The 19,445-nt window shown below is 37.7% G+C and overlaps 1 protein-coding gene across 2 annotated transcripts in view; it reads left to right on the plus strand.

Moving 5' to 3' along the window:
* The window catches only part of DYRK2 (dual specificity tyrosine phosphorylation regulated kinase 2), a 29,452-nt gene extending 10,220 nt beyond the window's left edge, over window positions 1-19,232 (plus strand). For both annotated transcript variants that reach the window (XM_081330386.1, XM_081330385.1), the window contains exon 3: window positions 10,181-19,232. In XM_081330386.1, the coding sequence (XP_081186512.1) occupies window positions 10,181-11,776 (1,596 nt within the window). In that variant the 3' untranslated portion in view covers window positions 11,777-19,232. The remainder of the gene's footprint in view (window positions 1-10,180) is intronic.
* The last annotated feature ends 213 nt before the right edge of the window (window positions 19,233-19,445 follow it).

The following is a 19,445-nucleotide window of genomic DNA, read 5'->3' on the forward strand; positions in this document are numbered from 1 at the left end:
AAAATTACAATTAATTATAGTACTTTTTTAAAAAAGAGGAGGGGGAGTATGGAACAAAAAATCAATGTTGAATACACCCACCTGCACCACCCTAGGCATACTGGAATATAATTCAGATCACCTCCATCCAAGATTGTGTTATCTACACATAATGAAGGTTGTAGTCAAACATCTAGATACCACTGGGCTTTGAGAAGACTTGAATGCTCTTATTTAAATGATCTGTAAAGCATTTCAGACAGGACAAAAAAAACCCAGAAGAAATAAAATCTTTTTTGTTGTTGTTTTTGAGCACTGTTTCCATGAGTCAGAGAAAGAAATCGCTGCTCACAGATACATAGATACATAAGCTTCATGTTTCATTCATAATCTTATAGATGCTGCTATATGAGAAGCGGCATAGCTGCAAGTTCCGGTAGTCCTCGACTTAAACAACAGTTCATTTACTGACCATTCAAAGTTAGTGGCAGTGAAAAAAGTGACTTATGATCATTTTTCACACTGAAGACCATTACAGCATCCCCATGCTCATGGGATCAAAATTCAATGCTTGGCAATTGCTTCATATTTATGACAGTTGCAGTGTGCTGGGATCATGTGATCAACTTTTGTGACCTTCTGACAAGCAAAGTCAGTGGGGGAGAGAGAGAGATTTTTTAAAATAGATGGTTGCACACAGTCATTTGGCGGTTGGGAGCAAAAGGGGAAAAATAAAGAAAAGACTAAACTGGACAGTTGTTCTACACCAGCAGTACAAGCTTAATTTATTATCGTATCTGAATGAATCTCTTTAATAACACTGCATTTAAGGTCATACAAAAATGATAGTATGAAGTAATATAGATTTGTAATGTCATCTTATGATTTCTGATGACAGCAGGCATTTTCATTGGGAAAACCTATACGTAGTAATGTCATCTGTACTTTGGATGCTTACTTAAGTAAGTTGCAAGCAGACATTTCAATTTACTACCATAAATAGTTTCCTTTTGAAAATTAAATTTGGAGGAAAACACTGTAAAAGTCCGGTGGAAATACATGGATTGATTTCCTATCTTAGTAGTCAATGCAGAGTCATGGTGAACTGTCATACAACAGTCCTTAGCTCAACTAAAAAAAATGTAAGAGTAATTTACCTTTTTCTGGCAAACTGTAGGGGGGAAGAGAGTGAAAGAGAGGACAGGGCACTAAGAACAGATATAAAAAGGAGTGAAAGTAAGAAAACAGGAATTGGATTGACCCGTTTTAGGTACTGACCTCATCTGGTTCTTATTGTTGCAATATACTTTATCCCTGTGGATATCTGCAAAATGCTGCAAGCGTTGTAAATATGAGCCAGTTGCCAGGTGCCCAAATTGTGATCATGTGACCACGGTGGTGGTGCAACAGTCATAACTGAGGTCAGGTTGTACATATTTTTTTCCTAAGCAGGTGAGTGTGCATGCATGTACGCAGCTCAATTTGCAAAAGTTGAGCTGTGCACGTACGCCAGTTCACCACTCACACAAGTTGAGCTGCACACTGGCCAGCCACTCATGCGGTCTGCTTCCATATAGGCCACGGTCCAGTAGCGAGTCGTGGCCCAGGGGTTGAGGATGCCTACCTAGACAAACAAGTAGAACACAATACCCTACAAAGGACTTACCAAGAAGAAAACCACATGCCCACCAACACTGGGAGGGCAAGCTATTGTATCTAAACAGGAAGTAAACTGCATGCTTACTTGTATTGATAATGTTACCTGATTGAATTAATAAAAGGTGAGAATATAAATTTATTTCTAAATTATTGTTCAAAGTAGGCATTTAAATACAAAGTTGAGTAAGAATGGGAAACTTTGGGCCTTCAAGACATTGTTAGGCTACAATTCCCCTCATCACTGAGCACTGGGAATTTTATTCTGGAAACATCCTGGGGGGGGGGGGGAAGTTACTTATCCATAATCAGTTAACCACCAAAATAGAGTTTTAGAAGGTTCTTAGAAAGCAGCCATGGCTCCTTGTGTCCTCTCCCAGGAACAGTGGTGCTCTGTGTAGTGTATTTCCATTGCAACTTCATCACAGATGCATGCTGCACCACATTCACAATTTTACTTCAGTTTTCCAAAAGGTGCTTCATAACATGGTTCCTCTGGTTCCTCCCAAACACTCTTTTTCAATCTTGTTGCTTTTCCTCTCCCTTACTGATAATGTACCTCTTAAAAATCTGGGTTCTTCTCTCTCTACCCCTTTGCCAGTTAATCATCTTTCCTCTTAAGTTATGCTGCTTCATATGCCTTGCTCATGGAGGAAGGGTGGTTGTTAGTTTGGCTCTGAACATTGGGAAGGGTACTACAGGCCTCATAACACAGTGAGCTGATGCTGCATCTTATAGTTTAACCAGTTCAATTTCAGCACTTTTTGCATAATGGAATAGTTTCAGCAGGGTTCCTATGAAAGCTTACATATATAGGCTCAGACTTGTGCATTAATGCACACTAATCAGACAAATCAGCAGAGAGTGACCCTGCTCGCTCTTCAAGTTCTGTATTTACTGAGGCATCTACGTTAGATGATTAAAGAGGCAGATATCTCTCTAACACAGGGCTTTTCAACCTTTTCACCCATTGTACCACTTTTAGGATAAGGCAATATCTGAGTACCACCAGTCACCCAGCAAGATGTCAAACACTTGACCAAAAAAAAAAAGGAAAAAAAATGATAAAAGTACAGGTAGTCCTCGACTTACAACAATTCACTTAGTGACTGTTCAAAGTTACAACGGCACTGAAAAAAGTGACCATTTTTCACACTTATGACTGTTGCATCCCCAGGGTCATGTGATTTACATTCGGATGCTTGGCAACTGATTCATACTTATGACGTTCACAGTGTCCCAGGGTCATGTGATCAGTGGCCGGGGGAGTGTGGCCAGCTCATCACTCAGGTTGCAGGGTGCCTGTGGGGGGAAATCCATGGGTCTCTGGAGGTGGGGGATGGGACTGGGGTGGGTGCCTTCCTTCCCTCCCTCTCTCCCATTGTCCCTTCCTTCTTTCCTTCCCTCCCTCTTTGTCCCTTCCCTCCCTCCCTCTCATTGTCCTTCCCCTCCTTCCTTCCTTCCCTCTTTGTACCTTCCTTCCCTCCCTCCCTCCCTTCCATTGTCCTGCGCTACACCACCCAGACCCCAGCCTGGTTTTGGCAGGCAGCAGCGCATTCTCACCACACGGACCGGCCAGTGAGGTGAACCAGTGACATCAGGGCCCTGCATGTGCAGAGGCAGAGGAGAGCACATGCACCTCAGCCTCTGCACACGCACAGGCAGGGCCAAGATGTCGCCGGTTCACCTCGCCAGCCAGTCAGTGTGGGCAGCCCAGCTGTAGCTCAGAAGCCATCCGCCCTCAGAAGCCACTCGGCGATCAGAAGCCGCCCGTACCGGGCGCTCAGAAGCTGCTCTGCGCTCAGAAGCCGCCCACGCGTGGTGCTCAGAAGCCACCCCGCCCATGCTCAGAAGCCACGCTTTGGGCGCAGAAGCACGGCTCAGCTGTAGCTGCACATGCTGATCCTGGGCTGCTGCCCAGCTCGCTTGCTTGCAGAACACATGCTGCTTCCTAAGTGAAGCTCCAGGATCAGCGGGCTACAGCTGATACAGCCGAAGCACGGATCAGTCGTAGCCTGCTGATCCTGGGGCTTCACTTAGCAAGCAGCATGTTTTCCACAAGCGAGCTGGGCAGGAGCTGTTCGCTTGCTAGCCCTTCCCCAAAAAACATGGCACTTGCTCACTTACCCTTCCTTGCTCTCTGTTCCTCCAAAAACAGGCTGCTCCGCTCAGCTGGTCTGCCCCTTTTATACCTTTTCTTCTCTCCACCCTCCTCTTCGGGCGCACCAGAAGCTCTAATTAGTGTGTTGCCACAGATCCTGGGGATTCTGGCAAGCTCTGCAGCTCCAGCTGATCTCCTCCAGGTCTGTGCGGCTCCATTTTAACTGGTTCCCTCCCCCACTCGTTAGCTCGCATACCACTGGTGGTACATGTACCACCAGTTGAAAAGCCCTGCTCTAACAGGTATTCTATGTATTAAGAATGTGGAGCCTATGCCCTTTCAGATTTCAGATATGCTGATATTCATTCCCAGCCAGCATGGTTACTCCTGATCAGCCACTTCTGGAAAGCTACAGATTTCTCATTCTCGTTCCTGCTAAACATCAACAAGTTTTACTTAAGAGGTTGCTTAATTTCCAGACTTTCTCTTGGCTGTGTCGTTTATATCCCACTGTATTTCTTACTCTACAAAAAAAATTTATCACCATGGGACAAGTATGTGAGCCAGGCTCTGGTTTAAGATTACATCAGGGCAGGAGATGGCAAGAATAAATTGGGAAAGATAAATTATTAATCTTTTGCAACACTGTTGCAAAGGAAATTATATGTGCAAATGAGAGAAAAAAGAAAAGCACATTATATTACTATATGTATGTTCCTAAGTGATACTCAGGAACCCTATTTCTGAACCGGCAATATGTCTTCCATGACTGTTATCAGACAGTGTCTGATTAAAGTAAACAGTAATTTTATGGTCTTTATAACAGCTAATGTCACTGGACTGGCAATGAAATCAATATATTTTGTTACAGGTTATATAATAAAAGAGGAATAGTGAGAACTTACTGAGGGTTAAATAGTGCAGATAAATTATATCTAAGCACATTGCATGGGCCAACTTTAATGATACTACTGGCCTTTTCTGTGTACAAAGATTGTTCATTTAGCCATTCTGTCATTAAACATGTAAACTGTTTTATAGCCAATGCTCTCAGAATGATAAACTTCATTTTGAGAACATACTTGAAGAATATTTAGCTTAGAAGAATTGTGTACTGGTTAATCTGAAAATAATTGCAGTGATTGCTGTGTGTTTGCTCTGATCCAGCCCTTTCTTGGTCTGGCGTGATAAGTAGGGAATCAACAGTGAGCTAGAGCCAGATGAATTAGTCTCCTAGCAGGCCGTAAACTCACTAGTCTGTAGTCTTTCATTAGTGCAAGTAGTTGCTGTGCTATACAATCCTTGTGGTCACATGCGACTGAAAATTTAGGAGCAAATTGAAAACGAAGTGATGCTGCCATGTATAAGATCACTTTTATATCTAAGATTGGAAAATATTGTTTTCCTAGACTGTTTATGCTTTTTTATTAAATAAAGAGAAGATACTGATTACAGCCCCACAAAGTTTTGGTTGACCATGAAATGGGAAGCATATTGTTTTGTCACTTTGACTTACTTAGAGAGAGAATTCTTCTCTATCCACAAATGCAGTAATAAATGTTGACAAACATTTGAATCAGCACTTTTTAAAAATCTTTCTAATTAAGAGTTGTTAATCCTTGGTAGATACAGAACTTACTCCAGACGGTATTGGGGAAAATAATAAAATATACCTTTAGGGAAATTTAGTTTATTGAAATTAATCTGTGTCCTTAATGAGTAGCAGACTGATATGCTGCATTTTTCACTACTCCCATCCTCTGATTATTTCAAAAACCATATATAGTGAAATAAGAGAAAAAACGTGTAGCTTGGAGTTTAGATTTTGGCAGTGGTTTTGTTCTCCAAGCACGTTTCAGTATAATTTCTGAACGTTTCATTACCAAACTAGGTAACATCAGCAGCAGGATTTTCTTGTCCTATTCTCCTTAGCTTATAAATATCTTGTGTGCCAGTGTGGTCAGTTGGTTGTGCATTGGTTGTTCATTTGGAGCTATATATAAATTCTGTATTTGAATTTAAATTCAAAATATACAGCCAACCACAACACAAAAACAAGTCCTGCCATACATCAAAAGAACATCCAAAATGGCTGCCAGAATACTTCAACCCCTAGGAATAATGATAGCTCACAAACCCACATTTACATTTAGAAAATTGCTATCTAAAGTCAAAGACAAGATACAGAAGGAAGACAACACCAACATAGTATACAAAATCAATTACAACAATTGTAACCAATTCTATGTGGGACAAACAGGAAGGCAATTAAAAACAAAGATTCATGAACATCAACTAAATGGCATGACCAAAAACCCTTGATATCAAACCACATTGATAATAAACTTCACCAATTTGATTGGGAAGGAACATAAATCATTGGGCATGCCAGCACCCGCCACGCACCTGAATTTATTGAGGCCTGATATTCTACCAAAGGAGCAATTAACAAGCATATTGATCTAGGTCCAGCATATGAATATGTAAGAAACCAGACCATTCAAACTACTAATTGGCAAGAGAGCCAATCAGCTGCTCAGAATTTAAATATAGCTCCAAACAACCAATCGCATGACTAACTGCCCACACTGGCACCCAGGACATTTATAAGCTAAGGAGAATAGGACAAGAAAATCCTGCTAGTGATGTTACTTAGTTTGGTAACAAAACTATATTGAAACAAGTTTGGAGAGCAAACCACTGGTGACATTGAACTTTCCCTATGAATGAGAGCTGCACCAGCCAGGCCTTCAATTCCTGCAGCTTCTAGTAGAACTGATGTTCATACTAGCAGGTGAAACATTCATAACGGAAATTCCAAAAACAGCAGTTAGTATCTCTTAATATTTGTAATTATAGAGGTACAGTTTGGCATAGAAGAGAGTCCTGGTATGAGGGGATTACAGGTAATTCATAAACTCAGCTGTATATAATGCACAAGATATACCTGTATTATCAACCAAGGCTCATGGGGATGGTGGGATATTCATCACATAATATGTGATTCTATGTTTCATATGGCAGTCTGAGCACATTAGAAGCTAGTTCCCATTTTGCCCTTATGAAATAATGTCAGCATAACACTATCTTTTAATTTCTAAGATTTCACTGGATTTTATTTTTATTTTATTTTAATTCCATTTATATCCCGCCCTTCTCCGAAGACTCAGGGCGGCTTACAAGCTTAGCAGTAGCCTTCATTCTATGTATATGCCTGCTTATTAGGGCTTTCACACACACCCCAAGCGACATTATTACAAAGTCAGCTTAATTGCCCCCAACAATCTGGGTCCTGGATTCTCTCTCTCTCTCTCTCTCTCTAGCCTGATGATGATGGATGGGATTTCGTCGAAACGTTGCTCCTACACCTTTAGTTCTACGCGGGGAAAAACCCGAATGACCAAACATCCATATATATATATGTAAATTATTTTTTTGGATTGCTAACAGAATTAAAGGGAGACTGATTGCCTAATTTGCAATCAGCCCAGGTTCAAATCTCAGAAGGGTGTGGCTGACTGATGAGAACAAATAAGTTTGAAATAGCTATATCAGTCTACCTTTAATTCTTTGTTAGCAATACAAAAAAAATTACACAAATATGAGCTGTCACTGTGTGACTACAGCCTGTTGATGGCCTTGGGTTAGGCTGAAACAGGAAATAAGATTTGCCCTGTGTTTGGGGCCTAGCAAGGTATTCTAAATAATTAACAAACACTTAACACACACACACATGCCATCTGATTTTTATAGATTAGGATTTTAGTCTTCAGAATTATTCTGCAAATTCCCAGTCAGCTTGACAAAATAAAGTTGTAGTTCTGGGAGAGTTAAGTTGAGGAAAATCAGATTAATAGTTCAGAAATGGCAAGAAATATTGAGTTGTGGCCAAAATGGACATCTATAATATAAAGAAGTAAACATTTTTAAAAAGTAAGGTTAAGGAATTAGAATACTGTTATTTTTTTATCCATGTAATTTTTATTATATTCAAGAAAAGTTAAAATACGCAACTCCAAAAGAGAGAAAACAAAAAATAAAACAAACAAAACAAAACAGATAAGACATTAAACAAAAAAGATGCATTATTAAAAAACACACAAGCACGTCCTCCCTAGTTGAATACTGATAAGTACATTGCAACAATATGAGTTTCCCACCCCTGCTAGACAGGGCCCCCAAATTTTTAAACTTCTATTTGCAAATTATTAGCCTGTCATCTGTCTACCATATTAATGAAAAAATAGTTAACAGATAGAGCAACAAAAAAGGGAAGAGTAAAATTTCAAAACTTCTGTTAACAAAGTATTAATATATTCGACTCATAGAAAATTTACCACTGCTTCTTATTTATCCCAAATCAACCCAACAATTAACACTAATTTGTCCTGGATAAAGTATCTATGTTTGTTTCTTAATACCAGCTCTTAACAATTGTTTGGTTAAAAAAATAAATCCATTCTCCAATGTTGATCTATCTCCCCAAAGGAATCCAGATAAAATTGTTTTCTAGGTAAATATGATAAATTCATTCCCCAATCTACTTCAATCTTTTTAGGGCAAACTAATTTATCATTTATCCACCCAGTCAGTTTTCTGCTGTGGTAAAAGTTTGTAGGCCTGAACTTTGGGAAGGCATGTGCAATCCACTCAGTTCTGAGTCTGTAAAATCCACATTCTTTTCAGTCTTTGCCAAATCTACCATTTTCAAATCAAATCCTTTTGTGAATCTGCTTCATCTACAGTTAGTTGCAACTATTTCTTGCAACCATTATTAAATTGTCAAACTTTTAAAATAAATTTTCAATTTGAATTTGAATGTTACCAATTTTTTTTTTCAAATGCCAGCCAGCTTTCCTTGTCTGTAATCTGATAATGTTGTTGCTCTCATGGAAATTAGCAGAGGAAGATAAGAGGAGTCTTCAGAGACAGGAACATCAAATGTTAAAGTAAGAGTATTCAGAGTGAAAATATAAATAGAAAAACAGAGAGGATATTTTTGGAAATTTTGAGCCAAGACTTAAAAAAAATAATCTCAAAACTTTTTGCAAGTTAATAAAAGGCAAAATTCCTGTAGTGAAAGTCCAATATAAATGTAAATCAAGTCCAAGTACCTTCATTACCCATAAATACCCTGTGATTTCCTTATGGAGACAAGAGTCATTCAATGTAGTCAAATAAATCAAAGGAAAAAGATAATAAAAAAACAAATAAAATCCAGCAGTGGGTTAAATAAGTCAGCATGCAACCAGTTAACATTTAAAGATAAAAAGCATAATAAAACAAAATCTTCAAAAAATGTACTTAACCCAGGTTTGCTTACCAGAATGATTTGCTGAGGAAAAGATGGATAGGTGACTGGTGACTTTCTGGCCGCATCCATAGGAACTACAGTTTCAAGATTCCTCTTCCTGGGGACGGTGGGGTCTACTGCCACCCAAAAATCATCTTGGGTCATTTCTAAGTCTTCCCATTCATATCCAGGGAACAATGCTACCAAAGAAGCAGCTTTGGCAGCAAAATCAGGAGATTGTCAGCAATAGAGAAAAATTTCCTTACCGTTCAGCAGCCACTTGGGTATGCCAGAATGGTGTTATTTCTGATGTAAGCTAACCTGATTTGAAACTTCTGGACTAAAATGTGTGCAGTGATTTTTCTAATTTCTAATGTTGTGATGCGGTTTTCATACTTAAAACAGCACCAAAATGCACTAAAATGCAAATTTCAGGATGAAATTTCTTTTGGCTGAAAGGTGGTTATAAATACAGAATGTATTTTGTGAAGACGTGTTTTATCTATCTATCTATCTATCTATATCCATCAGGATTGATTAATGGACAAATGGATTTATGAATTAGCACATTCAATAATGACTTGAAAAGAAAATTGAGTTCACTATTCATTGTTAAAACTATATTTTTATTTAGTAGCTCTGTAGAATTTATAATGAGAGTTATTTTGGATTATTTTTGCTGAAGCAATAAGTGTTAATGTTAAATTTTCCAATGAATTACTAATAATGTGATATTACATAGCCAAGTATGAGAAAAGGACCATAGGAGACCAAGCCAGTGCATAAGATATTTGAAATATACTGGACTGGATCTAGATTTATAATTTATTAATATGGAAAAGATTGGGAACTAAGAAAATTTCAGTATAAGGTGATGAAGACAATTCTTCCAAAAGTAATATCCATTACTGTTTTGGAGTGTTCTGTGATCCTAGACCAGCTTTTGAGTGGTCACACAGAGTTGTCTTCCTCTAGCAGAAGAATTCCACTGGTGATCTGGACCATTAGTGGTCTCAATGTACAGTTTAGGAAAGAGAAGGACATGAAGTCATATAAATCCTGAACTAATTTAATCTTATTTTTTCATAGAATTTGGGAAACCATTATCAGCCTGCAGTTTTTTAACTAGAAAATCATGCTTTGTATTTTAGGTTGGTGGAAATAAGCACACCATGAATGAGCATCTGCATGTTACCAGTCATGGGCAGGTCCAACAGCTCTTTGAAGATAATAGTAACAAAAGGACAATTCTATCCACACAACCAAATGGGCTTGCCACAGTAGCAAAATCAGGGCTGCCATTGGTACAAGACAGACAGCTCGAGAGCTGTCATAGGCGTCAGGGGAGCTCCAACTCCGTGAAATCTACTGAAGGACCAGGAAAGATAAAAGCTGCTCTCATGACTCCTGAGCAAGCAACGAAGCAATATATGCACAAGCTAACAGCCTTTGAGCATCATGAGATCTTCAGTTACCCTGAAATATATTTCTTGGGTCCAAATGCAAAGAAAAGGCAAGGTGTCATTAGTGGTCCAAACAATTGTGGATATGATGATGACCAGGGATCTTATGTGCAAATACCCCATGATCATATAGCATACAGATACGAAGTTCTTAAAGTTATAGGGAAAGGAAGTTTTGGACAAGTGGTAAAGGCATATGATCACAAGATACATCAACATGTTGCTCTGAAGATGGTGAGAAATGAAAAGCGTTTTCACCGCCAAGCTGCAGAAGAGATTAAAATTCTGGAGCACCTTAAAAAACAGGACAAAGATAATAACATGAATGTTATACACATGCTGGAGAACTTCACATTCCGCAACCATATATGTATGACATTTGAGTTGCTGAGCATGAACCTTTATGAGCTCATTAAGAAAAATAAATTTCAGGGCTTTAGCCTGCCTTTGGTTCGTAAATTTGCCCACTCCATTTTGCAGTGCTTGGATGCTTTGCACAAAAACAGAATAATTCACTGTGACCTTAAACCAGAAAACATTCTGTTAAAACAACAGGGTAGGAGTGGTATTAAAGTGATTGATTTTGGCTCTAGCTGTTACGAGCACCAGCGCGTCTATACATATATCCAGTCACGTTTTTACCGTGCTCCTGAAGTCATCCTTGGTGCTCGATATGGGATGCCAATAGACATGTGGAGCCTGGGCTGCATTCTTGCTGAACTCTTAACAGGATACCCTCTTTTACCAGGAGAAGATGAAGGGGATCAGCTGGCTTGTATGATAGAACTCTTGGGCATGCCTTCCCAGAAACTACTGGATTCATCAAAAAGAGCAAAAAATTTTGTGAGCTCCAAGGGTTACCCCCGATATTGTTCCATTACTACCTTGTCAGATGGTTCTGTTGTGCTTAATGGTGGCCGCTCCAGGCGGGGCAAAGTGCGTGGCCCCCCAGAGAGCAGAGAATGGGGGAATGCATTGAAAGGATGTGATGATCCGCTCTTCCTTGACTTCTTGAAACAGTGTTTAGAGTGGGATCCAATGCTGCGTATGGCACCCAGTCAGGCTTTACGGCATCCCTGGCTCAGGAGACGTTTGCCAAAGCCGCCAACTGGGGAGAAGTTATCAGCAAAAAGAATAACAGAAAGCACTGGTGCTATCACATCCATTTCCAAGTTACCTCCAACTTCAAACTCGGCTTCAAAACTGAGGACTAATTTGGCACAGATGACGGACGCCAATGGGAATATTCAGCAGAGAACAGTGTTGCCAAAGCTTGTGAGCTGAGGTTTGAATAATACAATGCTGATTCGAAGAAAGAGAGTGCACAGTTATGTCACTGAGCCTTATTCACATGAAAAAAGCTCAGATTTCTATTTTTATTTGATCAATATCTTTAAACATTTGTATTTTTTCATTGATTACTTTAAATGTGTTAAGCACGGTTTTGATTTTATAAAAACAACATGGGGACAATGCTTTAAGTTTTTACACTTTTTTTAATGAAATGTTTCTCTTGTAAACAACAATTAGCCTTATGGAATTAGTATGGCACAACAATGTGTCAGTGGCAGGCCACTGGTTACTATCTAAGCTTGACATTTTTAGCTAGGTGAGGAAAGAAAGAGTAAATTCCTTTTCCTCACTCACTTTTCTTTGGAGTGAATTTTAATACTTCCTTATCATTGCTTTTGTTATATCAGTAGGTTCCATTCCTATAAGCACTTATTCATATTTTCAGGCAATGATCTAGAAAATATTCAGGGCTATAATTGAGGTTTTGCATGGCTGTTTGTGGCTCTGTCTGTAGTATGGATTATTTACGGAATGCTACATAATAATTGTTAAAATATTCTAATAGATCCACAAACGGCTTACTTTATGTCAAAAATCACGTAACAATTCTCTATCAAATATCCAGGAAGAAAAATATTGGAATTTGAGGCAAAGTTTCTGAAGATGCAATATTTACATTTTAAAAAATGAACTTATTCCACTATTTGGCCAATGTAAGAGTAAACATTTATAGCATGAAAATGTGCTATTTGGCATATTTATGAACCTCAGAGAACAGTCCTGAATCTGTTCATTTGGAAGTAATTTCCACTCCTTTAATGGAATTTGTAAAAATAATAAAGATGGGATAGAAATATCTAACAAAAAATAGAGGTGAAGAGCTTAAATACCTTGAACTGCAATTTGACTGTTTCCCTGAATTAAGTTAGGCTTATTCCTGAATAGGGAAGCAAAAGTGTTTGAGTCACACTTGGCACCATACATGAAAGAGAGCAGCCACATGGAGGGGACAAATAAGAGGAATAGGAGGACATTTCTTGCATCTCTCCGTTTCCAAGAAGGCTTATTGGGAACAGCTAATAAGTTCTTCTGAAGAAAACAGTAGTGTATTCTAAGTACTGCCAGTAGGAACATATGGATGTTTCAGAATAAATTGTGTCAGAACATAGCAGCCAATGCGATTCTGGGTAGCCACAAATAAATAAATAAATAAACCTTTATTGTCAAAGTACAACATGTGTACATTGAGATTAGCTGAGCCTCCCCCTGTGCTCTCTCCCCCCAGCACACAGTGACAACAAACCCTCCATCCCACCACACTATGTGAACCAACTCAATGTATATAAAAAAATCAAACTGAGGGAGATATGATTATCTATCCCCCAGTCCCTCAAAACGTTGTCTTTCCTTCTCCTTCCCCTGCATGGATGACCCAATACCAAATACACACACACACATGCACATATTTAGAAAATATGTGAGGCACAGAACTTCTGGGCACCAAAGAAGGAATCTGGGCATGTTGATGACTTATAGGCACCACCCAGCTTGCTCTTACTCTAGCTGTAGAAGCCTTGTCTTGGGTTGGAATAATACATATGTCTGTAGCAGCCTTGTGCTTCTCAAGCTGTTCCCTTTTGGAGGTGTCAGTGGTCACGTGGGCTAAGAATTGTAGCAGCTGTAGGTTGATGCATCCTGAGAGCTTAGGCTGGGCATAAGTGATTTATCTTTTATCCAAAAATACTATCAATTCTTACTTGTAATGATTAATATTACATGAATGCATAAAAACTTGCCTTAATTTCACTCATTCCAATATTTCTTAGGAACAACTTCAATGTTCCCCAAACTTCCCATTTTCAAAAAAAAATAATAATGAAAAAAAACCCAACAGGAAAACCAAAAGCAAAACCTCTTGAGCTTTAGCTCCTACTACACTGCTGAAAAGTAGACCATACTGGAGAAATAAGTCAAACAGTTTTTGGGTGTGGTTCCAAGCCAACTGCCAAGCTAAACAGCTTGATAGCCAAGTAGTATTGCTGCTCTTCTGGGGGTTTTTTCAGCTTTCTGATCTGCTGATACAAGCAACAAAGCTGCTTTGACAAAAGCTTCCCTTCCCCTCTCACTATATAATGGCAAGCCTCAAAATTAAAGGAAGCAGTTCTTTTCTTAAAGCTATGAATAGTGAGCTGCATCAAATAAAGGACAAGGTTAATCAGTCACTGTCAACTAAAATCTGGTGCTGACCTATATCCACGTTTAATTTTATACTGTTCCATACTTAAAATTGAAATTCAGATATGAAAGGATGGAGAGGCAACCTTGATTTTGCTTCTGAAACAACATAGACCAACTGGATTGTTTCTTGCCAAGACTGAACTAACATACCATGTTTTGGCTTTTGTTCATTATATCATCCACCTACAATAATAATTCCGGACTTGGCTTACAACTAATACAGTCCAATTAATATGTTCTGTGTTCGTGTGTTCCCAGAATTCATAAATTTTCACTATGAAAAAAACCATTTTCCTACGAATCTATTCCAAACAGAAAGTGTGGAAAGGACAGCGAGAACACTGGTCAAAAACTTAATATGACCTCCATATCCAAACTCAAGCAAAGCAGTACAGTTGGTGCTGGACTTTAAAAAGGCAAAAGCATGACATTCATTTTGTTCTTTCTTCTTTCTCCCTACCATCTGCAACTGAAACTATTCTGTGGTCTTTATTTTTGGAATGTTATCAGGAGTAAAGCTGTATCCTCCAGATATATGTACAAAATTCAGTACTTCCCTCAAATGTGTGCAGTGGTATTTAAATATCCATGTACATAGTATCATTATTACTTCAACATTTCAAGTGTTATGGTACTGGAAATGCCAATTCCATCTCATTGTTTCCTGTAAAATTGTATTCTGTAGCCATGTCATCAGCACCTGGACTTATTAATTACATAATGAAGATGATACACAAGACATTCTATTAATGAAAATGCCTCTGTTTTCTTCAAATTATTCCTTCAGTCTTTTCAAAGTTTCTAACTGCTGAGTGGTAAAACAAGATTTTATCTCTTTATGTTTCTAGAGCAAATGAAGTGAAAGCTGATTTATATATTTACTCTATTTAAAAAACCCACATGGAGAGAAAATCAAAATACAGTTTGTAATGTCAAGATGTTCTTTATATTCTACTAATATTAGATTTTATATAGAGCAAGATACAGGTTTTCATGGGCAGGCTACCTTGGGTTATGAATAGAACACTAAAGGCCACATTCAAAAAAATTTCTCAGACAAGGAAAATAAATGAATATATTAGAATGTAGTATAAAACTACTTATATTAATTAGATTACTTCCTCTTTGTTTTTATTAAATCTATTGAATTCAGTGTAAAATACCAAATTTTACAAAGTATGAACATTAATTCTAAAGTATAGAAATACATTCTTGTTGCATACATTCTTTTCATGATGCATATTTTCATATGTACAATTACATATGCATCCTGAGCAAAAGGATTTTCTTAGGCTGTCTAGCAAACTATTTATAGATTCTACTTTCTCATAGTGGAACATTGGAGACTTGCAATTGGAATCATCTCAATAGAAAATTATAAGGGGAATGGGGAATTTAACTTAATCTCTTGCCCAATAATCCAGGAGCCTCATGGAATATAAATTTTACAAGTGGCAGATAAAGCTGAAATTGTCATTTGTTAGGCTGAAGTAGAATTACTCTGTTTCCAAAGTCAAATCATTAAGAAGTGAGGTGGATGAAGACAGGTATGAATGACTAAAAGAAACCATAGCCTTCTCACTTACTTCATCTATTTTTTTTTAGTCATTACCTATTTACTAATGAAAAAAATTAAAAACAGGAAAACACACCAATAAATAAAAGGAATGGGAGATGAGAAGGAGAGTGGTATGTAAATGACAGTTTGCAGAGTCACAAGAGCACACCAGTGGTCTTTAGAATGTGAAATCCCACAATTTCTGCCGTCCAGAGCTAGGATGATATATTACTGGCTCAGCTGTGGTATATGATTAATCTTTTCACTTGAAGCACAGCAAGTCTGCAGAATTTGTGAGTGGTCCATTCTTCTAGTGGTAGGAACTTCCCTCAGTCCTCTGACTGCTCGTCTTCCTCCCCAGGTTTCGAGGGATGTAACATTTTTCTCAACAATTCATTGACTACCAGATTGAGATTTCCAGGTTGGGAGAAAAAGAATATGATTCGGAAACTTCCTTTTCAATATAGTTTTTCAAAGGAAACAAATGTTGCTAAAATGGATGTTACCTATAGATTGATAATATTTGAAGAGAACTGTTGCTGCTAGCATAATGACAACTTTCATGAGAGTGCTGAAAACTTCAGTAAAACTTATGATGCACAAACCTTATATTAGTTGTAAAAATGTTTAAGTACTTAAAGCATGGTCCCCAGGAAGTCAAAAATTTCCAGTCAATTTATTTTCTTTTTATGCAGATTTTTCATTCAAAATAAACAGAAGCAACATGTTTTATTGAGCTTTTATGTTTTGAAAATAGGCATAAATGAAAAATGAAGAATTCTCAGGAAATAAACAAATTTGCCAAAAATATATCCTATTGGGGAAAGGAGAACCTAAACGGGCCCTTTTCTCACTATTAGTAATTTTGGCTAGAAAAATCTACTTAGTCATCTAATAAACTTCAGTAATCACCTAACATTTGATCTCCCTTTTGTGTAAATGCAGCTTCTGTAACGTGTGTCTATGCAATGTGTATGTATTAGTAAAAGTGGAATAGGATCATTTACGATCTATCATAGAATTCACTGCACTCTGTGGCTCTAAGAGGAATCTCAGCTGACCCATAAAAACTCAGATTGAGTTCTTCCGTTTGTACTTTCCTATTTACTTAAAAGCCAAGGCAGTTCCCAAATGAAAATGTTATACATAGAGAACTGAGTCCTGGAATTAATGAAGAGGATTTCATCAGCACAGGAATGCATTTCTGTGTAAGATGCCCTGGTAAAGTTCTATTTTCCTCCCAATAATCCAAAAAAATAATCGGGCTGAATAAATTGTTGCATCTATTACATTTTTACCTAAATTTGAAGGTGTTAACATAAATTCCATAGAAATTCTTCATAATTTCATGGGTCTTCCATGAGTTGAACCCACCAGTTTAATCCCTTACAAAAAATAAATGAAATTTAGAATGCCAGTATTGCATTTATGATTGACCATGTTCACAGTTCTACCGGAAACTTTTTGGCCACAATACCATGTGCAGAATCATTTTAAAAAGCTTTTATCAATATACAACTTCCTATATGCGTAACAGAGTGAGCGCCTGTTACTCGTCCCAGCTTCTGCCAACCTAGCAGTTCGAAAGCACGTAAAAATGCAAGTAGAAAAATAGGGACCACTACGGTGGGAAGGTAACAGCGTTCCGTGCGCCTTTGGCGTCTAGTCATGCCGGCCACATGACCACGGAGACGTCCTCGGACAAGCGCTGGCTCTTCGGCTTTGAAACGGAGATGAGCACCGGCCCCTAGAGTCGGAAACGACTAGCATGCATGTGCGGGGGAACCTTTACCTTTTATATGCATTAAAAATAAAACCTGTACTAGATTATTAAAATAAAAGGCAACTAGAGGCTGCCATTTTCAACAATTTACATTTTTTGTACCGTTAGTTTTAACTGGGAAAAGGAAGTGAAGTAGCAAGAAAAAAAAGCTTCCTCTTGCTTTTGACATGATTTTGTCTCTAAGTGGTTTAATTAGTTGGGGTGCATTGGTTGGAAATTTTGCTCAGTGTAAAGTGTTACAATTGTCTGGGAATTCTGAGCGTCTTTGCAGATTTAGTAATGGCACAGTCATGTCTGACTGCAGTCTCATTTTACTCAGTTCTTGCACCATGAGAGGGTTGGATAATTTGTATCATCAATGTGTTGGAATAATCAGGGGGCAACAGATGTGCAAAAGAACCATGAAGAATAAAGTAGTGCCCTTGATATTAACAATGTGCCTTTTGTTATAAACAATGCCATGTGCTGGAACATGCAACTTTGTCTCTTTAACCCTCTGAATACTGTACTATGTAGTATGATTGAAATCTATTTTGTAAATACTACGGTTCTTTTTAATATGCTTCTATGAGCATAATTCACCAGAAACCTCTTCTGGAAACACCATTATAAATTAATGATTGCTTTAGAAGACTGCTTGGGTTTTCTAACTACCCAGCACCTAAATTGGGCAGAAATTGAAAAGGTTTCTGATTGATTTTGCCTGCTATTTTCAAGACCTTAATCTATACCATAAGGCAATCATGCTACTTAGTAGGGAAGGATGTGTTGCAAGGATTTTCATTTTTATTCAGGGGTTAAAGAGGGTGTTACATATTACCTAGCTGAAATCACAAGATCTGATTAATTTTTTTAAGAACAATATTGTGGTGGCTGTTACAACAGCACTAGACAGAGTCAGCTGTATTTATATAAAGGGAAAAATTACCTCAAACTGTTTAATTTTATAGTGAGAATGAATCCCAGGGCATTTGGTATGAACCAAAGTGCATTCCTTTTTCTATGTGTCTGGCTTCAGTAAATATGGCCAGGGATTTTTACAACTTGGGTGCAAGGCATTTAATGCCACTTTTACCTTGTGATTAGTCAGGGAGTCAAAAAGGACTCCTGAAGAATTTTTTTTTAACTATTATTTTTTAAAAACACTTCGTGGCTATTGCCAAGTAGTCTCTGTTGATTAGAATGAGTCCTGGGTGAAACCAGAAGCAGGTGCCATGAAAATCCATGGGGACTGGACAGTGACACAGCTGAAGGAATTATGTCTATTCAAGTAGCAACAAACTGGATTATAGACTTTAAATACATGTCAGAATTCTTTGAATTCATCTATTTTTCTTAATGATTTTTTTTCCAAACAGAAGTAGCTATTAAACATTATGTCAGAAAAAAAGGGGTTAAGATGATGAAAATTGAGCATTATCAACCGGATAAGCTATAAGATTTTTAAAAATTATTTGTGAATGGTATCGTTTCTAGGGATGTTTACATCTGTGCTCCAAAATATGAAAAAGATGTATTCACTCAGCTCAATAGCTGCTTTTTTCCACTTTCTTTAAAATGAGCAACAACTTAGACATGTGACTGTAATATGCTGCAACTCTTGTGTACTGAAAACATGTGAAAAATGACTGAATGTGTATTGTGTATATATGTATGTAAAATTTTTATGTGAGATGCTGCTGCTGTCACAGCCCACTTCACATTAAATATGTTGTAGGAGTTTTTTAAATTCAGATTCTTGTGGCCAGTTTTATGATACTTCCGTATTGTATAGCTGATAACAGGAATTAAAGACTGTTTTAGTGAATATTTGTTATATTCATTGTTGTAGCCAGAGATCATTTCAGAATAAAATTTTTATGTCCTATATAATTGTTTCTTCCCCTGCATTTCTGAGTTTTATCATAGTGAAAGTAGCCCTTTCAACCCTTAAAAAATAGATATGCCAGTGGAACTATTACAATAACTGATAACTCATGTTAACTAATTCAAACAATTTTAAATTATTTTTTTTGTATACGAACACTTTGACTAGATAGGATAAAAGTTAAATGATCAATTATCTGAGACATAAGATAACT

Source organism: Vipera berus, assembly GCF_964194415.1.
Source record: "Vipera berus genome assembly, chromosome: 6".
Lineage (NCBI taxonomy): Eukaryota > Metazoa > Chordata > Lepidosauria > Squamata > Viperidae > Vipera > Vipera berus.